Here is a 23,899-nt window from a genome sequence, read left to right as displayed (position 1 = left end):
TCATAATGACATCCCATAATGCACCTCTAAGCCTAGGAGAAAGAACTACACATAGACCAGGGTTGTGGTGAAATGCAAATAAAACCAGCAGATGACAAAGATGTCACAGTGTAACTGGTACATTATGGTTTTTAAAGTTATATTTGTTTATTATATAGAACTTGTTATATTACTCTGAACATGACCTGAAAGAGTCACATTTACATCTTATTTAGGTGTAAAATATTTCATAGAATTTAATCATAAAGCTAAATCTTTATACAGAATAAAAATCTGGCCATAATAAAATATTCAATTAAATAAAAGTGAACACAATTCGGACCTAAACATTTACAAATAACATTTTATTTATTATATATTTAAAATCAAAGTAGATAATTGTAGCCTTAATGTGTTTTAATTAACGAATCAATATATTATTATAATTATTATTAATGTGGCCAGAAGGTGGCAGTAACACACAAAAGGAGTGTGAAGGTGTACAGAAAACGAATGTGTGTGTGTGTGTGTGTGTGTGTGCGTGTGCGTGTGTGTGTGCGCGCGCGCGCGCGCGCAAAAGCATTAAGGCATGTTTTTATTGCGTGACATTTGCCAGAGAACACATAAAGAACTGCACACACCACCATCTCAGAGCTTCAGTATGAGATTACATGATCATTAAAAACACCTCCAAATGTTTATGGACAGAAATAAAACTCAATAAAATAATGAAAAAAAAAATGTGAATTTTTTACAGATAAATGTGTAGGAGAGACACACACACACACACACACACACACACACACACACACACTTGCTTTTTTTCCCCCCATCAGGTTCACACACTTTTATACACTGCATTTAACTCACTCACCTCATGGACCTGTTCTCTGCTCTGAACTTTCCTTTTCTCTGCTTCATTAGGAACACTTTGTGTCTGTCAGTCAGAGTGACTCAGACACAGCTGCACCACCTGCTCCATAACCCTTACTTAAAAAAAACACACACACACACTTCCTTGTTGGTCTAACTGATATGAACAGACTTAATTGTAAATCATGCATGTGTGAAAAATGTACTAATGACAGATACGCTGAACATAGAGCTCGAACCCTGATCTCACAACCTCAGTGTAAGGATTCCACCAGTGTGTACACTCACAGTTACATACATACTAACCACTGCAGACCGGGAACAGCCCACGTTTATTTTAAACTCAAGAAATAAAGTATGATAGTGAGAACCGTGTCTGAAAACTAGAGCAGATCGTTTTCAGGATAAGTGCAACACCTGTATTCAGATTATTTTGATTGTAGATAAAATTGTGATAGAAGGTAAATCTGTACAAACCTTTCTACAGGAAGAGCTAAAGTATACACAGCTGGTGCAGCCGAGCCGAGAGTCCGTCTCTGTATGTGTGCTTGTCTCTTATCCTGTTTGTCTGTCTGTCTTTCATCCTGTCTGTCTCTCTCTAACGGTTTATCTCTCTCTGTCTGTCTGTCTGTCTCTCATCTTGTCTGTCTGTCTCTCATCCTATCTCTCTCTCTCTCTCTCTCTGCTTCAGTGTTGAGACTGTGTTCTATATGTAGATGGATGTTAGATCAAAATCTCCACCAGGTCCGAGTCAGGTGGTCTGATCTTCTGCCCCGCCGTGTGGGAGACTCGACTCTCAGAAGACTTCACTTGAGTGGAAGGGTAGTCTAGACACACACACATGCACAGAGTGAACCCCTTATCACTGGTTTTAATGATAAAAAAGATAAAAGCTCTCTCTTTCATGTCTATTTTTGTTCCATCTCTCTTTATTCTCATCTTCTCCTTCTGTAATGTTCTCCTATGTTGTCTCCCTCTATTTCCCTTTAAGTGGAACCCTTGAGTTGTTGTTCCCAGGTGGTTAATTTCTTTTTCTCATTCACAAATGGTAATATTATCATTCTTTCTATCTCTCTTTAGTTTCTCCTACTCACCCAATTTGCCTCTCCATCTATCATCTGTTTCATTTGGTTTCGCTCTCACTATTACTATTCTGTCTATCATTTAGATAGTCCCCCTTTGTGACGCTCTCTCTCTCTCTCTCTCTCTCTCTCTCTCGCTCTCCCCTTACCCATCCTCGCTGTTCTCCCTCGTCCTGTAGGGGGCGTGGCTCTGACATTCTCCAGATTCCTTCCTGTTTGCGTGCTGCTGTCTCTGCTGGCTGATTTAGAATGAAGGGACAGAAGAGGAGTGGAAGGAAGAGAAGAAGAGACAGTGGGGGGCAGTGGAGGAAGAGAGTGAGAGAGCGTGCAGGAAAGGGGAAGAGTGGCTGAGGAGGACAAGAGGAGCGAAGAAGGTGTGGATTTATAAGGAAGAGAGGAAGAGGACATTATCGATGGGAGTGGAAGGGCAGAAATGGACAGAGGAGTTAAGGAGGGAGGAAGAGAGGAGGAAAGAGATGGAACGAGGGATGACAGCGAGGCTGAGAAGGAGGGCACTGTTGGAGGAAGGTGGTTGACATTCTCTTTTCCCAGCAGCACATCTGAAAAACAACAAACAAACAGGAACCAAACCGATGACATCATCACTCAATGTAGCTGCTGCTTGTGTAATAAGAATGATTATGAGCCACTGTGTGTGGTGCTGTGATAGTAAAATCATCAACAGTGTGTCGTTACATTCCTATAGCTGCATGTCCCGGAGTATGTGATTTCTCATATACTTCAGAACAATAAACCACAGACCTAACAAACAAATCACACTTTTATCCCTTTATAGTTGCTTTTATAGTTCTGCAATGTTCCCTCACAGTCTCCCTTTTTATATTGATATAAAGAAATAAGACGCAGCTTATAATGTTAGCAAAAAACACAAGAACAATTTGAGCGGTAAGTTAGTTCACAGCAAAAAACTAAACAGAAAACAGAAAACCTAATTGTATAGTTGTATATGTAATGACTTTATGAGAGGTAAGAATGGTCATTTAGTCAGTACTGGAGTAATGATTTGATTGTTATATAAATTATTAAGCAGTTTAACTGATTTTGATGTCATATTTTTTTCTGTATTGTACAGTGCACTCACACAAAGAACTGCACTGTTTTTAAGTAATGGTGTGTTTTGGGTTTGACTGAATCACTAAAATACATTTGTGGATAATTACATGTCTGATTTGTGTAATAGGTCTGGGCACCTGGCTCTGATGGACAGTTACACAACTACTGTTTATTATTGGCTGGGATAGTGTGTGTGTGTGTGTGTGTGTGTGTGTGTGTGTGTGTGTGTGTGTGTGTGTGTGTTCGAGAGAGATAGAATGCATACTTTCAGTCTGTGATGCTTGGCGGGAGTGCATGCTCGTCCCAACAGCGATGGAGGGGACTGAGCGGGCGGGGCGCAGAGGGGCGGAGTCTCTACGTGAACGGTGCTGCAAAACTTTAATCATCGCAATCTTCTCCAACAGCTGAGCATGAAGATCTTTCATCCTAGACACACAAGCACACACACACACACACACACACACACACACACACACACACACACACACACAAACACACACATACAAAACTAATCCCTTACTTCCCAGTTCTGAGGTAAGTCAAAAGCAGGGTCCATCACAGAACCTAGGGTTAGGGTTAGGGTTAGGGTTTTATTTGTCACATAAACATACATACAGGGTACGACATGCAGTGAAATGCTTATTACAACACATGTCGTACCCTGTATGTATGTGCATGTGACAAATTAAATTAGCTTTGATTTAGTATTAGTATTGAACAGTATTAGTATTAGTATTGAACAGATTGTTAGAGAAACGTTACCAGGTGAGGGCTGCTGTTAAATACCCAGCTGAAAAGATGACGGTAGTAACGGATGGATTCTGTGTACTCCAGTAATCAGTGCAGAGGCAGTAAACACTGTACTGCTGGGCAAAAGGTCCTTTAGCAGCTGTGCCAACTGAGTACTAATGCAGCTGTAGGAGGATCAAAATACCTGCAGATCTGACTGAACCCTCTCTGACATTTGCACAATTGATATTAAAACTTGTTTAACTCTCCTCATCTCTGCAGTACAGATATCTCAGTGTCTAGGGACCAGGGTCAAATAAACAATCTATACCCAGGAACAAAAAAATGTTTTCCAAATGACTCCAGGGGGCCTCAGGGACAAGTGGAGCCTTTATGGACCTATTGTTTCCATAGCAACTACACATCAAGTCTGAGACAGACTTCATTTTTATAACCACATCATCTGTGTAACGCTGCTTTGAGACAATGTTCATTGTTAAAAGAGCTATACAAATAAAAACAAATTTAATTGAATTAAATAATATAATAAAGCTATGGGAACAATTTAATTAGTTTGCTTTGTTTTTATTTGTGTGTTTATGTGTGTGTGTGTTGTGTGTTTGTGTACCTGGTCTCGATGTCCTGACAGTGGCGGTTGTATGTTTTATCGTCTCCCTCATGAGGCCACAGACACGTGTCACTATAACTGCCACTGCGAGAATGTTGCATAATGGTTGTGTCCCTGCAGACACACACAACACACACACACACACACACACACACACACACACACACACACACACACACACACACAAACATTCTGACATTTTCCCAGTCTATTATTATCATTAATCTACATTGTTGTCTTGGTGTGTGTATGTGTACAGGTTTGTGTGCATGTGTATGTGTGTGTGCAATGTGTAGTTGATTCTGTGTGTGTTTATATTTGTGAATGTTTATGTGTATGTATATAGTGCATATCTTTGTGTGTGTGTTTGTGTGTGTGTGTTTGTGTGTGTGTGTTTGTGTGTATGTGTGTGTGTTTGTGTGTGTGTGTGTGTGTATGTGTACCTCTGTGCAGCCGCCGTTGCCGCTGCCTCCATGGCAAACTGCCTCATTGCGCTCTCCTCTAAGTATTTCTGTTCCCAGCGCATCCTGTCTGCCTCCAATCCCAGAATCCTCTCTTCTCTCTCCCTCAGCAGATCCAGCAGGGCCGGAGCGCTGGACTCACCCACACCTACGCCAGCACGCTACATACACACACACACACACACACACACACGGGTAAGTTAGATTTGAAAGAAACATTTTGTTAGAGTTTTAAAGAACACTATACCAAATCAACTAAATAATGATTATGAATAATGAAAATAATGATTCTCTCATTTTTACAGTGATGAATAATATGATGCATATATGATGAGTTCATCACTGATACACTTCAATTATATAGTAATGAAAAAACCTCTAAAGCTTCTATCTAAAGCCAATTCACACTGGACATGAAGTCCAATTAAAAAAGCATTTTGTCGCATAATGGTTCTGTTATAATTGACAAATATTTCTCTACAGCACTGAAGACTATGAGCCTGTTATGTCCTGCTCCTAAACACTGATTGGTTGACAGTGGTATGGGAGGCCTTTTAAAAAGTTATTCTCCTGCTTTCAACTCTCATTTCTCATTTTCTGTCATTTAAAAAAAAAAAATTATTTGGGTCTAAAGAGGTTCCGTTATCCCAACAGATTATGGAACCTCTTTAGAACCATTTTCCAGGCAAAGAAATTATAATTTTTTAAAATGTCCTTCTATCTAACATTTGAGATTCTATCTAGTTTTGAGCTGCCATGTACAGCTCTTTTTTACAACTCATTTTTCTCTCCTTTCTTTGTTGTAGACTAAACAAGTGAAAGCTCCACTATTTCATTTTCATTCGAAATTGAACATGCCCTTCATGGCCAGACACCATGTGTATTTGTGTAAACTATGTGTCTATAGAGATGAATGTGTAGTTTTCAGTGTGAAGGACTAGACCTCAAATATTCTGAGATCATAATGGATTCGTGCTGCTATAAGGGAAGTTATAGTCATATGGTGGGTGTGTATTATGTACTACAACATTATACAAATAGATGTGGTTTGATAACTTTATCTACCATAATTTCCGGACTATCAAGCGCACCCATATATAAGCCGCACCCACTGAATACTTTTTTTGAAGATTTTTATTTGAAACATAAATAAGCCGAAACGAATGAACTTTACACAGGCTTTAATGAAAGACAGTGTCTGTTACACGGTGTAACGGGTGAAATATGTTGTGGCTCCTTTAAGAGCAGAGCGGCATTTTGGGAATAGCCTGCTGCCGCATTTTTCCTGTATTACTGCATGTGTGCAAGGCAGAGGAATATGTCCTTATTATTTTCTGAAGCGCAGTTCTAAGTTCCTTTGACTAACCCATAATGCTGTTGCCAAGAAAAATAAAAAAGCACAAGGTTTGGAAATCTGTCTGTGCTTATATGATTTCTGTTGCAATTGGAGTTAGTGAGTGAGCAGCAGGTCAAACGTCAGAGGAACCTCATCCATATTTATGATGTGGTGCGGCCCGATTCAGTGGGAGCGCATCTGATTAAATATAAAGAGTTTCATTGGTTCACCAGAAACCATTCCACAGTTTCATTGGTCTAATGTTATGGGGCTCAGTTTTTTGGCTTTAAAGCTTGTGAAACCGGGAAAAACCCAGGAAAAATCCATAAATTAGCTGCTTCATTGTTTAAGCCGCAGGGTTCAAAGCGTGGGGAAAATACGGTATATTTTTTACCTGGAGTAATTATTTTTCTCTCCAGTAAGCCTGTGACATCAATTGCCTAAAAGAAAGTCTGTCAATAATTTAATAGTGCTTAATCCTATTATTAAATTGATTTGATTCAGCAGGACAGTTTAATTGGTTCTGGGTTTGTGTCTGCTCAGGTTATTATGAAGGTATAAAAATCCTATTATAGCTGAATTTTTTCAGCAGTTATTCCGTAGCTCTTAACCTCTTTTTATTCCTGAGTTATAATTGAGTTTGCACTGTATCTGTGAACTTGCACATAAAGAAAATGTCGAGGGAATTAACCGCCGAAGACCGAGCTGTACTGAATCAGGTTTAAGAGGTAACTCAGGTTCAGGTTTCTCCTGCTAGATCACCAGGTACATCTGAGATCTTCTAAACAGTACACAGACTTAAAAAAGAAAACACTGAACATGACTAAGAGCAGTTCCAATTAAACCCTGAGAATGAAGGCAGAGCAAACACAGGGACTACAGGAGGAAGAAGGAAAAAGAGAAAAGCTAAAGGCTCAAGGCTCATCAACAGTATGTGTATGTGTAGTTTACAGAAGCACATAAATTAGAGGCAAAGTAATGTTGTGATTATTATTGTAAATACAGTGTGTATACACCTGTTGTGATCTCAGTGTCTCCAGCTCTCGCTCTAGTCGTGTCCTCAGGCGTTTCTCCAGCTGTTCTCGTTTCTCACATGCTCCCTGAAGCTGTGCCAGAGCCTGCTGCAGACGCTCCACACGCTCCACGTAAACACACTTTCTCCCCAGCTATTCTCCCGACACACACACACACACACACAAACATACAGCATAATCAGTTTATGTGGCTCGTCGCTGTAAATGACCTGTTACTCTGGAAACGATAAAGTATCACATGTTGGTAATGGTCCGATTAGAATGTATAGATAGATAGAGAGTACCTCTTCCTCCAGTCTGACCACTTTGCTCTGAGCGTTGTTCAGGGCCTGTTCTAAAATCTCTATATGGCGTCGCTGATCTTCATTGGCTGAACGAAGAGACTCTGCCTCTGTCTCCAGCCTCTTTAGACTCTCTCTCCCTGGGAGACAGAAGACAAACACTGATATTATAGTATAATCAAACTTAGAGAAAATGGTCAGAAAAAAGAAAGATTCCAGAAGCTGTAATTAGGGCATACATTGATATTGCTCTCAATTTATATTATATTATATTTATCCACACAGGAAAATCTCAAAAGTGACGGAGCTCCACCTTTATGCTTCAGATAAAATACCTAAAACAAAAAAAAAAGCCTATTTCATAACACGCTGCATGTAGTGTATTATAATGAAAAATAACACAAACTAGGCACAGATTCATACATTTAATAAAGAGCCAGAGAGTGATCACACTCTCATCTCCCTCCTTCAATGATACATATTAGAAACACAATTGTGGAGGCCAAATCAACAACATGTCTGTTAGATCCCATTCCAACTAAACTACTGAAAGAAGTGTTCCATACAGCTGGTGAGTCTTTTCTCAATATTAACTCCTCACTATCTTTAGGTCACGTCCCTAAACCCCTCAAGTTAAAAGCAGTTATTATTCTCCTCGATAAGAAACCTCATTTCTATTTAAATAAACTATCAAATTACAGACCCATTTCAAATCTTCTGTTTATGACTAAGATTTTAGAAAAGATTGTGTCTGCCCAGTTCTGTTCCTTCTTACAATAAAACAATATCTATAAAGAGATATACAGTATATCTCATCAAAACCAGACAAAAGATCTCAACTGACCAGGTTAACTGAGTGTGTTAAAGAATTGTGATGAAGCATAACTTTCTATTATTAAATTCTGATAAGACGGAGATTTTGCTCATCAGCCCAAAAACCAGTACACAGAAGCTCCAGCATTTCAACCTGCATTTAGAAGGATGTTCTGTAACTACTAGTTGAACAGTAAAAGACCTGGGAGTTATTATACACACCAACTTGTCTTTTAAAAATCATATCAACCAAGTTACAAAACCTTCTTCACATTAGAAATATTGCTAAGATAAGAAACATGTTGTCTATATCTGATGCAGAGAAGCTCATCCATGCGTTCATGACCTCCAGACTGGACTATTGTAATGTATTACTAGGTGGATGTCCTGCATCATTAATAAACAAGCTACAGTTTGTCCAGAATGCAGCAGTCAGAGTTCTCACAAGGTGGAGAAAATATCACCATATAACCCCAATCTTCTCATCCCTACACTGGCTTCCTGTTAAGTTTCAAATCCACTACAAACTACTGCTACTTACCTACAAAACACTAAATGCTTTATCTCCATGTATCTCCAGTCTTCTAACACGCTACAATCCGTCACACTCCCTGAGATCTCAAAACTCTGGACTTCTAGTAGTAGAATAGCAAAGTCCACTAAAGGTGGTAGAACATTCTCACATTTAGCTCCTAAACTCTGGAACAGTCTTCCTGACAGTGTTCGGGGCTAAGACACACTCTCCCAGTTTAAGTGCAGATTAAAGACGTATGTTTTTAGCGAGTTCTTACACATAACACACATCACATCATAACCTTGTGCTCCAGAACATCTGATCACATCACATTATTAACTTGTGCTGTTAATATCATGAACAGCAGCTACGCTAATTCCTCTCCACTGCTTCTCTTTCTCTCCCCATCCCGAGACACCCTGAGGTTGCTCCAGCTCCAGTCCCACCTCATGAAGATTATAAACCTTTAAAGAAGTAGATGCCTTCAAACATCCCGAACCACCCAGAGACGTACCAGCACCATTTGGACTCCACTTCATGTGGAGTTTGGACACTGGACCTCTTTGAGTGTTTAAAGGCTCTGGCATGGAGAAGCTGGTGTTGGATCTGTGATGATCTCAGATGTTGAGCTATTTTATGAGTTGCTCAGTAGCTCCTGGTTCCACAACGTCAACTGACTGTATAAGACTGTAGAAAGAACATCACTCATAATCACACACTCCAGTGCTCATGTTAGTTCTCACTCTCCAGTGTTCTGTAGTGTTTAAAGACTATAATCACACTCTTGATGTCACCCAAATCAGGATGAGGTTCCCCTTTCTTAGTCTGGTTTCTCTCAAGGATTCTTCCTCATTCATCTAAGGTAGTTTTTCACCACAGTCGCCCCCAGTCTTCATCATCATCAGGGATAAACATCATTCACCTTCATTCCTAAATTCGGGTTTTGAGACCACGTCCATTGTGAAAAGTGCTACAGAAATAAACTTGAACTTAAACTTGAATACCTGTGAGTAATTCATCTGTACTTTTTGTTCACCCTCTAGCTGTTGTGCAAATATTATTTTACTTTCTTAAAATAAATAAATCTCACTGCATTAGCTGTTATGGCTTTGGAAGGTTTTAAAATAAACTCTGCTGCTAGACGCCATTATCAGTGTTTATTCAGTCACTGTTGTTTGGGAGGAAGTAAGATAATTCTCTCTACTCCTTTTATAGAGGAGTTGTTTAGCCCTTACCCATAGCAGCAGTGAATTTCTCTTCTTTATTTAGTTAAAGTACAAAACAAAGCAAAGTTGATTTCACAAATAACTGCGTAACAGCACATACCCAGGTGTTTTATTTCTCTTCAATCCAATTCAATTTACATTTAATGCTGTACACTAATTTATCATCACTGGATTGTGCTCTTTAACGTCCCTGTGAATGAACTGTTACTATAGAAACCATAACATATTAGAACATTCATATAAACCTGCGACTTGTGTTAAATGAATCAACATCATCTGGCCAATAGCAATCCAGAACTCGTTAGCACTGTGGTGTAGAATAATTAAACAATTAGCACGATATGAACGTACAACACACCAGATAACAGACTCGACACGCCAGACCAGGATTTGCTGAAGTGATTTATGTGTCTAGTGTGAACTCACTCTCTGAGAGGTAAATCTGGCCGTCCTCCTGCCCTTCTGTGTCCTGGTGTGCCAGTTTGCGATTGGCTGTTTCCAAACAATCTGAATTTAAAAAGATAGGAAAAAATAAAGAATATAAACAACTGTGTTAAATGTTGCACTTACACAATACCGACACAGACACGGACGCCTCCAGATTTGGTTGTTTTAGAAATAGAAATGATTGAAGGCATCTCCCACCTCTTAGGTCTCGATTGAAGTCGTGCAGGCGCCTGATTTCCCCTTCCAGTTTTATCCGCATGGTTTTGTCCAGAGTCTCACGCTTGGATGAGCTTCTTACCAGATTCTCATAGGCGTCTGAGAGACGCAGGACTTCGACTTCCAACTACACACACGTACACAGATCATCACTATCTCTCCGAATATTCCTCAGTCATCATCAGTTTTTCTATCATTTCCATCTTGAATCACAGTCACACTCAGAGTTAAATATAGTTTGATGTAAACACAAGGTCAGGCTGAAATGTATTTATCGGTTGAATATGTAGTCAAAAACCCTATGAACTGTTACTTAAATACATGAATAAACCTGGTTTATTTAGTTTTATTTTGTGGTCTAGCTGCTACTGGAACCCTGACCTCAGACGAGGGCTGTGCCATTTTTAAATGTTTTTAATTAATTTTGAATTTACTTTAAATTTCAATGCAAATTTAAATTGACGCATTGCGATTTTTAATAAAAACGTTGACACGTATTTATTTATACCATGTTAACCACTTTTCCTTAACCAGATGTTTATTCAAATGACTAATAAAGAGAATGTTACTTTAGTCATGTTGATGATGAATGTAAGGAACTTTCCCTTTGTAAATACTAAAATAACTAATATTTTTGCCCTCACTACATACCCGTTGCAGTTTGCTGTTTTTTTCAGTCTGGTTCAGCAGCTCCTGTCTGAGTCTTTGGTTTTCATCACTGAGAAAAGCCATCATGTGCTGGGCATGACTCATCATGGAGAACGCCTCAGCAGGTACGATCTGCCCCTGTGGGGGCAAACGTGTACACGATCCGATCTGTGGTGCAACAGGTGTCATTACACTGGAAATCTGTGCCAGAGGAGATTCGATGGAGAGTGGTGTTGGTTCTGGAGCAGGACTGGTACTGGACGGGTATGCTGGTTGAACTTTGGCTCTGTAAGGATATTCAGGAGGAGGACCTCGAGATTCTAAGGAACCTTTATGTGATGAAGGAGCGGCGTATTTGCTGGACGACGAAGGAGATGTCGCTGTTCGTTCTTCTCTGTTAGGTGACGTCTCTCTGGGCTGCTTGGCTCCGTTTCTTTCCAAACTGAGTTGCATGATGCGCTCGCTGAGGGAGCGGACATGGCCCTGTTCGAGCCCGGCTAAACCTTCGTCCACTCCCGAGAACCCTCGCTGGAGCCATGAATGACCTTCAGCTTGAGCAAAGGAGGAAAGTGAGGGAGCAGAGGAGAGAGATGAAGAACAGGAGCTGGTGCTGCTGGGGACGTGTGGGTTCACCTGTAAACTGATCTGTGGGTTCTGGCATTGATTTGGATTGTTGAGAACCTGGCTAGTGTTCTTTAGACTTGTGTATGAATGACCTGGATTTGTGAGCGTGTTCCCCATGTTCAGAACATGTGTGTGTGTATGGGACACGGTCTGCTCTTCGTTCTGTCCCCTGTAAAGCTGAGACTGGGATTTAGCCTCCTCATACGACGGAAGTTCTAATGCTCCAAGATCAGGGAGAGCGAGAGTCACCTGGATGCTTGCTGTTGTGTTTTGTGTTCCTTTAGAGTTCTTTTCCATAGAGCTGCTGTCCACCTGGTGCTCCTGACCCTGCGGCTCCTGACGGGGCTGCGTCTCTGGGAACAGAGTCTCCACTGAGGAGGGATTGATAAGTGACGCCATGGCTTGGCTCTCTGGACTGGCTCCACTTTCATGGTGCAGGTTTTCCTGCATCAGGCGTTGCAGAACGGGTCCGGAAACGACAACGGTGTCGTCAGAGTCGCTGTGCATGATGAAGCCTGAGAACACCTGAGCGACCTCACCTGGAGAGCAACAGGTAAGCAGTCAATGAATAATAATAATAATAATAATAATAATAATAATAATAACAATAACAATAATAATAGAGACTATTAATAATAAATGTATAATTATTATTGTTATTATTATTATTATTATTATTATTATTATTATTATTACTATTATGCTCTGACAATGGTGAATTTCTTCTTTTTTAAATGGGGGTGTAGCAAATTTCCAGGCAGGAATTTTTTTTGAGGAATTTTGCCAACTATTTCCTTAGATGCTTAAAATAAATTGCATGTTTATTTACATTATAGAAACAGTTAAAGACTGGACACTGGACTACACTTCTAGTACAAGCTGAGGTGTGTGTGTGTGTGTGTGTGTGTGTGTGTGTGTGTGTGTGTGTGTGTGTGGACACCCGTGATCACCGCCATCACATTCCAAATGCTATTTTAGGATTATAATTATAAACCCCACTGCAGTCGCAGCAGCTGGTGAAAGTTTTAGATGCCAGAATGGGAAATGAGAGCCGTGAGCAGGAGGACACGAAAATACTCAAGGTCCAAACCCCCCCACACACACACACACACACTCACGAAACAGTAACACACACAAGATCTAACGTCCTTCATCCAAGGCCGACTCATAAGCCATGACTTCTCTCATTAATGTAGTCTCTCAGAGCTCAGTGAGTCTCAGTCCAGATATCAGTGAATGAAGTTCCTGCTGCGTTCCTCCCTGTGTTTTTGGGCTGAAAGTGCAGACTCCTGCTGATCTGCATTGTGTTTCCTGTTGGGAATGTTTGCATGAGCAATCAAAATGTTAAATACGTGCTGATATGAAACGGACCCTGACTAAAGTGGACATTACAGTAGAGACCTTCAGGACTTCTCAGGGCCTTCAAGTGGATTATGATACACCATACAATACACACACTACATACAATAGGCACACTACACACACCACATAAAATACACACTCTACACACTTCACATACAATACACACTACACACACAATACACACTACACACATCACATACAATACACACACTACACACACCACATACAATACACACACTGCACACACCACTACACACATCACATACAATACACATTACACACTTCACATACAATACACACACCACATACAATACACACACTACACATCACATACAATACACACTACACACACAATACACACTACACATCACATACAATACACACTACACACATCACATACAATACACACACACTACACACACCACATACAATACACACACACACATCACATACAATACACACATTACACACTTCACATACAATACACTCACACATATATATATATATATATATATATATATATATATATATATATATATATAGTACTACTATTGCCCAGTATGCAGTATTATTGTACTGTACACTTCTACAGATAAAGAACACATAACAGTGCTATAAATGAGATTATAACAGTATAATAGTGCCAAGCTGTTAAAACGATTCGCCTCACACGCGCATGCGCACAAGGTGAGTGACGGTAAAAGAATCCCGTTAGCCGAGTTAGCTTCAAAATTTACCTCAGAAAGTTTTTCACGCAACTATTCAGTCCACTTTCATAGTACAATTAAAAAACAAACAGACGAAATAAAGCGTATTTGTTGTTCTTTACCCGAGTTTAGAGTTCACCCTGAAGTCGTGAGTGTGAGGTGATGAGCAGCTCCTCCATTCTCACACAACTTTCTCAACTCTATTAACAATCCGACAGATCTTTCTTCTTCTCAGGCAAACTGAGCATAAAAATAATCACAAACGCTTATTTTATAGCCTGTTATAACGTTCGAGTTGTTTAGTTTTTAAAAAGGTTATAAATAAATAAATCTCTCCCCTGCAGCAGCACCGTTAGCCTTCAGGTCAAACTTTTCTTTTTGTTCTGCACCCGCTTCCGTCCCAAACCACACGCCTACTCGTGTGACTCGCTGTGATTGGTCAGTGTCTCGCACTCGCGAAGAGAATCGACTCCTCAATCATGAATATTTTGACTCATTCCACTGAACCGATTCTTTCCAAATATCTTTTAATCAGTTTTATCGAATCTTGATGAAAGTCAAAGTACAGAAGTCGTAAGAGGCCATGTATTATAAATTTGTTCTTTCTGGCTTTCTCGTTTTCACGACATAATTCTTTCGTCTTCTCGACATAAACATTATTTCCTCGTGATCAGTACTTATTTTTCTATGTATTCGACATTGAGAATGTTCTAGAGGCAACACCATGGATATTAAGCATAAACATTATTAAGCACAAAACAACTCGTTATGTCGAGATCACAAGAAAGCAAATTAATAAAAAGCACAGAGGAGGCAAATAATGAACCAAGTAACACATAAAATCTAGAAATTAAGATAACAATGAGTCCTATGTTACATTACATTCTCTGATATTTATTTATTTATTTAAAGAACTATATAGATTATATATTATTGTACATTTCAGTAATACCTCAGTTTCCATGTGATTTTGTTGTTAATTTAATTAATTTACTTATTAAATAATAATAAATGAGAGATTTTATCAACTCCAGACATCTCCATCATATCCCATTATCAAACCCATTACATCCTCTGTTCAATATTCACTTATTCATCCCAAAACATTCACTAATAACTTATTAATGTTTCAGTAATAATAGTTTTCATACTCCTCCTGGACACTGTTTAACTTAAACATGCACTCTGTCTACCTGTTTTCCTTCCCTGTGTACACTCTAAAGGAATAAAATAATAAAAAAAAACAGATTTGTGTGAAATGGAGATGTGGAGTGTGTGGAGTGTGTGTGTGTGTGTGTGTGTGTGTGTGTGTGTGTGTGTGTGTGTGTGTGTGTGTGTTCATACCATACAGCATGTCAAGAGACGGCTGGTGCTGGTGGATTCCGATGTGATCTAGACACTGAGCAACATCATCAGGGATCCAGTGATCTCCAGGCTCCATGTTCTTGTCCTGTCTGGATAGAATATGATGGGATAAGGTACGATTATCTATCTATCATCTATCTATCTATCTATCTATCTATCTATCTATCTATCTATCTATCTATCTATCTATCTATCTATCTATCTATCTATCTATCTATCGACTCTGATGAATATCTGTACTTTATAATGTAACACTTGTATAATATATAATACTATTTTTTATTTATTTGACTTTAAATGGCCAATTAAAGTAATAGTTATATGACAGAACTGCTATAATTAATAGTATCACAGTGTATTGCATAATTCAAGGAAACAGTAGTATTATATAGATTATTATAGCAGAGAAGTAACGTACACATGGACTTATCCAGTCCAGTATAATACAATAACAGTACTATATAATCGTATTATAGCAGAGACGTAACGTCCACGATGACATGAAGGTGAACTTTAAGCACAAACGTTGTGTACTATATAGATTTCGACATGTGAGCATATTACTGTAGTACATGTAATACTTTCACTTTACTTAGCTACCAGTTTACATTCTTCTTTAGAGAAATAGATATAAATCATCCACCTTTAGTTCAGAGTTTTTTGTGGTTTTCCTTTGTTCGTCCAGTTTCCTCCCACCGACTGAAAAACATGCTTGTGAGTGGATTGGCTGAGCTAAATGGCCCCTGGGTGCAAAAATGTGTGTGTGTGTGTGTGTGTGTGTGTGTGTGTGTGTGAGGTGCCCATCCAGGGTGTATCCTTTATTTCACAGGATAAAACACACACTAAAGATGAAGAAGTAAATGCTGTATATTTGAAGAAATGTTCTTCTTGCCATCTTAAGTGGAGTGAAATGAAAACAAAGAGAAAAAAGAGCTAAAAGAGGAAATAATCTGATTAAAGCGTGTCTGAAGTCTCGCTTGGGTCTTCATATCACCACTTTATCTCTATCTTCTTCTCCCTTTGATCTCGATATTTACCTCTCGCTTTCTCTCTCATTCTTTCATTCTCTCTGCCTCATTCTCTCTCTCTCTCTCTCTCTCTCTCTCTCTCTCTCTCTCTCTCTCCATATGTTTCTCATTCTTTTAATCTCTCTTTACTTTCTAAACTCACTTACCTGCACTGATGATGATGAAGAAGGTGATAAAGATGATCGCAGAGTGTAAACTTTCTGAAAGTTGGTACAGAAGCTTGGAGGAACAGGGTTTGCTCTGTGTGTGTGTGTGTGTGTGTGTGTGTGTGTGTGTGTGTGTGTGTGAGAGAGATAGAGACGCCACAGGGACCCAAAATATGTTGCCTCTGTTCTGACATGCCAAGTTCTAGTATGTATACACACACACACACACACACACACACACACACACACAGTCAAACTCTTTCTGCGTCTCTGCCCAGACATGCGGGGATCAGCACCACAGTATCAAAAAGGTTTTAGTATGAACACACACACACACACACACACACCAAAGAAGAAATTATGCAGAGCTTCATGAAAGCACAACAATTAAGGAAACTATTTTTGAGTTTGAGCAAAAAGGTTCCTGAGATCTTTGATGTTGGTGTGGTGACGTCTCTCTCACTGTCTAGGAATAAACGATTGGTGATTGGGGCAGATTTTAATGGGCATGTAGGTGAAGGGAACAGAGGAGATAAGGAGCTGATGGTAGGTATGGGTTTAAGGAGAGGAATGTGGAAGGGCAGATGGTGGTAGATTTTGCTAAAAGGATGGAAATGGCAGTGGTGAACACGTATTTTAGGAAGAAGAAGGATCATAGGGTGACGTATAAAAGTGGAGGAAGGTGCACACAGGTGGATTATGTTCTATGTAGGAGATGCAACCTGAAGGAGATTGGAGACTGTAAGGTGTTGGCGGGGGACAGTGTAGCTAGACAGCATCGGGTGGTGGTCTGTAGGATGGTTTTGGAGGTGAAGAAGAGGAGAAGGAGAGTGAGGACTGAAAGAAGAATAAGATGGTGGAAACTGAAGGAGGAAGAGTGTAGTGTGAGGTTCAGGGAAGAGGTCAGACAGGAGCTCGGTGGTGGTGAAGAGGTGCTGGATGATTGGGGAACTACTGTAAAAACAATTAGAAAAAGTACTTGGTGTAACATCTGGAAATAGAAAGGAAGACAAAGAGACATGGTGGTGGAATGAGGAAGTGCAGGAGAGCAGAAGGAGAAAGAGGTTGGAGAAACAGAAATGGGATCGACAGAGTGATGAGAAAAGTATGCAGGAGAACAAGGAGATGAAGCAGGATCCTTGTTTTATTTAGTTTTTCTGTGTAAAGCTGCTTTAAGACAATCTTCATTGTTAAAAGCTCAATACAAATAAACATGAATTAAATAGAAAAATGATCCTTCAACAGGTTCCTGAGTAAATCATTACATTTCTGATTTAGCGAAAAGGTTCCTGAATACGTCTGTCCTGAACTTCTGAAAGCACACAGCCATGTGCTGCACATCATGAGCTAAATTTCTTGTACACTTAAAACCTGCATTCCAGGCAGGTGTGTGTGTGTGTGTGTGTGTGTGTGTGTGTGTGTGTGTGTGTGTGTGTGTGTGTGTGTGACATTTACCAAAGCAGCAATTAGACCACCTGTATGGCTGTTATCATCATTATCATGTGCTCTTTTCCTCCACAGACTCTCAACACCTCATCATCACAGCTCAGAGCTGCAGCGAGGGTCATGTGACTCTCTCATCGCTGTGTGCTTTTTAAAGAGCACCTGGTGTACCAATGTCAACTCTACACACACACACACACACACACACACACACACACACACACACACACACACACACACACACACACACACACACACACACACACACACACACATACACACACAATGGGTTGTGTTTCTTTATGTCTACCATCCTTATCGCCATGTCCTGATCATTTCTGACTTCACCACATTCATCAGGTACATTGTGTGTGTGTGTGTGTGTGTGTGTGTGTGTGTGTGTGTGTGCATGCGTGTGTGGGTGTGTGTGGCGTGTGTGTATGTTTAGTCGTGTTTACATGCATTATTTTTACTTTAAACGCTTAAAGAAAATTTGACTCAACATTAAAAACCTTTTAATAACACTGTACATTTTTGACCAATCAGCAACATTTGTAACAACAAGCTCCGCCCCCACAGAAATGATTTGTTTACCTTAAATAGTTATATAAATTAGTACCTGCAATGGAAAGTTCCAGAAAAGGTTTTTGAGTTAATGAAGGATAATGATCCTGGGCTGAAAACTGATGCTTTTATTTCCTGAGTTTGAAAAAACATTTCTGTAAAAGATTTCTGAAAATGTCCATGAAGCTCCAGAGTTTCTGAAAAAGGCTCCTATTGTAGAAACATACTTCAAGTTTCCAGAATCCTGTAAATGTTTTTGTGCTGAAAACATGCTACAGATAAAGATGGCCGATTCTCCTGTGGGAAATACACAAAAACATGTTTCTTTCTCAAAGAGCCATATTTAGATTTCCCAGAATGCACCACGCTCCCACTGTAACCATAATGACAGCTCAGCCTGTGGTTTTGTGTATTCGCATTCCACATTGTGCACTTCTGTGGCTTTTACTCCCTTCTTTCTTAAGGCGTGTGTGTGTGTGTGGGTGTGTGTGTGTGTGTGTTTCCCCAGGTGCTGATCTGATAGAACTGGAATGCAGCTGTGGTTTAATATAAAAGGAAGGTGATAGAGAACATGATGAGATGTTTTTTTGTAGCAATGTTTTTCATCAATCCGGTGGATTTTACATTACATACCCAGAGATGAGCTTCATTCAGATCAGGAGGCCATGAACAAAAAATCCTGTACAGGTGAAAAGAATGAGAGCGAGTGAGTGCCAGTGTTTCACTTCTCTCTTCTCTTCTCCTTTCACCAGAAGGAACAGGGTGACAGAACTGAGCTCGTTTATGCATTAAACACCTCTGCAGTCCCCTGTGTGACGAGTGCAGATGCAGACAGATGTGAAGCTCCTCATTATCCAGTCAGAGCTCAGACTCACCACTGACTCTCACAGACACTCAGTGATACTGAAGAGTTCTGAGAGCTGAACTCAGTCACCACATCTTTCTCCCAACACGTCTTCAAGGTCAAGTTCAAGTTTATTTCTGTAGCACTTTTCACAATGGACATGGTCTCAAAACAGTTTTACAGAATTTAAGAGTGAAGGTAAATGATGTGTTTGTCCCTGATGAAGACTGGAGATACATGGAGATAAAGCATTTAGTGTTTTGTAGGTAAGTAGCAGTAGTTTGTAGTGGATTTGAAACGTAACAGGAAGCCAGTGTAGGGATGAGAAGATTGGGGTTATATGGTGATATTTTCTCCACCTTGTGAGAACTCTGACTGCTGCATTCTGGACAAACTGTAGCTTGTTTATTAATGATGCAGGACATCCACCTAGTAATACATTACAATAGTCCAGTCTGGAGGTCATGAACGCATGGATGAGCTTCTCTGCATCAGATATAAACAACATGTTTCTTATCTTAGCAATATTTCTAATGTGAAGAAGGTTTTTGTAACTTGGTTGATATGATTTTTAAAAGACAAGTTGGTGTGTATAATAACTCCCAGGTCTTTTACTGTTCAACTAGTAGTTACAGAACATCCTTCTAAATGCAGGTTGAAATGCTGGAGCTTCTGTGTACTGGTTTTTGGGCTGATGAGCAAAATCTCCGTCTTATCAGAAAACAGCTCTTCTTTTCTTATATGTGTAAAGCAGTGTAACTGTAGTTCTGGAGTTTTAGGTGAGATTGGATCAGGAGATAGAGGTTGGACCTTCACAACTGTGTTTCAAATACTTAAAGTGAAGAAATTCATAAAGTCCTCACTACTAAACTGTGACGGAACACACTTTTCAGATACCTCTTAATACCACTATCACATCACAATTATAGAAGCCATCAATACTGTACAAAAACACAATATAACAACACGCTGCATTACAGAGAGACGTTTCACATATGGGGTGAAAACCATTTTACTAAAACAACAAACCCAGTTACACTCCAAACCTCTACACTACAACCACAACTGTGCACCTACAACATCTGGAGCAGTTCATAATCAATATTTATCTAATAACATGACAAAAAGATCAAAATGTAAATAAAACACAACCTAATCACCAGAGATACAGACTCATAATGTGCAGCGCCCCCCAGAGGCTGTAATCCAGAGGTACCGCTCGTATTCACTGGTCTGGAAGTGGAGAACAAACCCTTTCCCGGGCTGAGACACGCTAGCTAGCTTCAGGGTTGGTGACCTCCTCACCATGTCTAGCTTTTCTTCACAATGGATTTTTAAAGTATGTCTGAGACCAAAAAAGTGTAACTCAGATGTATGAACGTGTGCAGAGCTACACACGTGTTTTACCAGTCGAACTCTGCTGTAACAGTTTCCCTCTGAACAACCAATCAGAGGACGGAAATACTGACGCTATTCTGGTCCAGTGATCTGCTCTGTGAGGAGAATCTGAAATCTGATTGGTTAAAGAAACAGAGCTGTTGGTAATATTCTCTATGGTAAAAGTCCAGCAGTACTGATTCTGAAGGCTCTGAGCAGATTAGATTCACATGGCAGCACATAGAGACTGAAATCTGATTGGACAAAAAATCTAACATCCACATACACGTACTGAAGCAGTGCAGCCGAGAGAAACACTACCACATGAAGAGAAGAAACTGATGGAAGAAATTAATACAATTTCATGGAACAAATATTAGAGTTTAGGTTGTAAATGTAGGTCAGAGCTTCTGATAGTGAAGAAGGCTTCGCTGGCCCTGACCGTCCATTACTGACACACACACACACACACACACACACACAGAGAGAGAAAGAAAATCATGAAATGTTCACTGCCTGGACTTTTTCCTTCTCCTTTGCTGCAGGGCTGATAAATGAGGCCCATTGTGTTGAGTTCATATCCAACCCGACGTTTCCTAAACCTTTTTTAAATAACAAATGAACGAATTGTTAAAAAACAGCACGGGTTCATTTGAATCTCATTCCCACACTCAGATGGTTACAGCCTCTCACTCGAAACTTCCAGTTCTTTATCCAAAATGATTATCATCACAGCTTGAGCAGAATCGATGGAAATCAAAGTGAAATGTGGGTTTTTTTTCCTGTATGCAAATTGTGACTAAGACGGTTGATGAGTCTGATATACGAACAAACACTAACAGAACCGAATTTTATCAAGCTGCCAGATTCTGATGTACGAGACGCTGATTTTTTTAAAGAAAGAAAAGAAAACAGGACGTTCACATCTTTAGCTTATTTACTAGTGTTATAGGAAAAGGTATCTAACAAGTAAGCGATGTGTATAGCTATCAGATTAGATACACAACTGAACAGGATGCTCAGAAGAGCAGATGCATCTCGGCTGAAAAGCTCAGGATGTAGAGAAGAACGTAAAGATAAAGGACAATTAGTTCATTAAAATGTTTTTATAACTTATTAAATAAATCAATACTAAACCACTTCGGCTTTGGTGTTGGACTCATTCACAGCTGCCTTCAAGACTCAAACCAGAACGCGAGGTTTCTGATGGTTTTGTTCACATGAAGGCTCGCTTGCACAGCTTGACACGCCACACATAAGTGCTCCGCCCAGAACGAGGTCACATGCACATTGTAGTCCCGCCTCCAAGCCAAGTAACGCCGATAGAGGGCGGGGTTTCGATCCAGGTGTTTGAGGTAAGCAGCGAGTGCACGTGGACCTTTAAAATCCTGGACATGGATGAAGGCGTCAGCAGGAAGAAATTGCTCGTAGTTCTCTCGCGGCGGCCCGAGTACGACTGGAACAGCGCCGGAGACCAGAGCATTGCGCCAGAGCTTCTCCGTGATGTAGTCAGTGTGACAAGAGTTCTCAAATGCGAGGTAGAACTTGTAGTGTGAGACAGTTTCCACAACGCTGTCGTTTACCAGTGGACGAAATTCACGCCCGTAGACGTCCACGTGCAGGTAACGCCGCAGTCGGTGGTAGAACTGCACCCTCGCCTGCTCCTCGCTCCAGTTACTGATTACCCATGCTACCAATCCACGTTTATGCCCAATATAGATCTGTCTGTTTCCACGGAAACGCCGCTGCTGAAGGTAACCATACGGTAGGAAAATATCCGATCCCAAGCGGTACGACATGGTAAGATTAAACATCCCATCAAACTGGTGCAGAAACCCGGAGTGCGATGGTGACTCGAAGTTCATCCAGATCCACTTCTGCATCGGGTGGTGTGGCTTCTCCGGGAGCTCCTCCCAGCTCATCACCAGTTCACGGTGGTGCATGATGACGGCGTCAGCGCGAGTGTAGGCACGTCTGTCTGACGTCATGTTACAACCTGCAACGCTGTAGCTCCTCCAGCAGTCAGGGAGAGGAACACTGTGACCAAACGGCAGCCACCAGAGAAGAAGTGTCACGCTCCTCGGGTCGGAACGTCGAGCCGAATCCGGCGTGTCCAGTGTGGGGATCGGCAAAGCCATCAAACTCAGCACGAGGAGGAGCAGCAAACACAACAGAGCGAGAGCAACGACCAGAGCGTTGGAATGTTGTGCCTCCACCACGGTGCAACATCGCTTTTGGTGGGAATAAAATCTCGACTTTGTGATTTTGTAGCCTTTGCGTTTTTTCCACTCTGACAAAATTTCCATAAATCCACAAAAAAAAACCCTTCTTAAACTCCAAAATCAGAACTCCCCCTCCTTCTTCACGTCCACCTTTAGTTCCACCTCGACCTCAGTGAAGGCAAACACCAGATGATCCTTTTAGTGAACCTTTATGCAGGCTGGAGTTTGTGAGCGTTAGCGCGCGCGTGTGTGTGTGTGTGTGTGTGTGAGAGATGAGGTTCGGTGTTCCTGCCCCTTGCTGCCCTGTTTACTCATTTAACAGCTCCTTCTTTCAACGACTCAACGTGGCAGCAGCCAAAATCGCTTTTCAGACTGAAAGCTTCTTTGTTTTGCCCTCTGCATGCCATGTGTGTGTGTGAGAGAGAGAGAGAGTGTGTGTGTGTGTGTGTGTGTTTGCGAACAGGCTTGTAAAGTGAACTAAATAACAACAAACTTGTGTTCCAGCTGTGTAGGAACTGAAACAACGATCATCGCTTTAACGAGTCACTGTGCCAGTAAAATAACAGAACTATACTGTAATATTTAAATCACACACACACACACACACACACACACACACACACCTCTTTCACAACCATTGCATCTACTGTTTTCTAAATGTTTTCTGCTTGATTTGCCTGATTGTACAGTGAACTTCCTTCACACAGGAAATGGATTCATTAGTCTGCCAAAAGTATCCGGACACCTGAACATTACTCAGCCTTGCTCTGAATCCTGATGAGGCACACACCCAGGAGCTTCTTACTCTGTAACAGCTACAGAGGAGTAACGTGTGAAATGGATGTGATGGCCAGGTGTCCACATACTGCTTTCTGT

General features: G+C 40.5%; 2 protein-coding genes across 6 annotated transcripts; both read right to left on the bottom strand.

Moving 5' to 3' along the window:
* Positions 1-122: 122 nt before the first annotated feature.
* Positions 123-16,706, bottom strand: amotl1 (angiomotin like 1). 5 transcript variants are annotated; one of them, XR_006928848.1, is made up of 13 exons: positions 16,574-16,706; positions 15,379-15,488; positions 11,345-12,504; positions 10,676-10,820; positions 10,457-10,537; positions 7,481-7,617; positions 7,179-7,328; positions 4,809-4,987; positions 4,366-4,557; positions 3,274-3,434; positions 2,084-2,494; positions 1,330-1,679; positions 123-969 (listed from the first exon to the last, which is right to left on the bottom strand). XR_006928848.1 is itself a non-coding variant. In XM_046876789.1 (12 exons), the coding sequence occupies exons 2-12, from the start codon at positions 15,473-15,475 to the stop codon at positions 1,576-1,578; spliced, it is 2,739 nt and encodes a 912-aa protein (XP_046732745.1). In that variant the 5' UTR covers positions 15,476-15,488; positions 16,574-16,706; the 3' UTR covers positions 123-1,575. The 5 variants fall into 5 exon arrangements, 4 of the variants coding, with proteins under 4 accessions (XP_046732745.1, XP_046732744.1, XP_046732746.1 ...); XM_046876789.1 differs by having other exon boundaries at positions 123-1,679; positions 4,366-4,479; XM_046876788.1 differs by lacking the exon at positions 16,574-16,706 and adding an exon at positions 16,043-16,060 and having other exon boundaries at positions 123-1,679.
* Positions 16,707-21,085: 4,379 nt separating this feature from the next.
* LOC124403186 (alpha-(1,3)-fucosyltransferase 4-like) lies at positions 21,086-23,659 on the bottom strand. Its single transcript, XM_046876820.1, has 2 exons — positions 21,939-23,659; positions 21,086-21,252 (listed from the first exon to the last, which is right to left on the bottom strand). The coding sequence occupies exon 1, from the start codon at positions 23,105-23,107 to the stop codon at positions 21,977-21,979; it is 1,131 nt and encodes a 376-aa protein (XP_046732776.1). The 5' UTR covers positions 23,108-23,659; the 3' UTR covers positions 21,086-21,252; positions 21,939-21,976.
* Between the last annotated feature and the right edge of the window lie 240 nt (positions 23,660-23,899).

This window comes from Silurus meridionalis, chromosome 20 (genome assembly GCF_014805685.1).
Source record: "Silurus meridionalis isolate SWU-2019-XX chromosome 20, ASM1480568v1, whole genome shotgun sequence".
NCBI lineage: Eukaryota > Metazoa > Chordata > Actinopteri > Siluriformes > Siluridae > Silurus > Silurus meridionalis.
The sequence above is the reverse complement of the archived record's forward strand: the minus strand, read 5'-3'. Positions and strand labels throughout refer to the sequence as shown.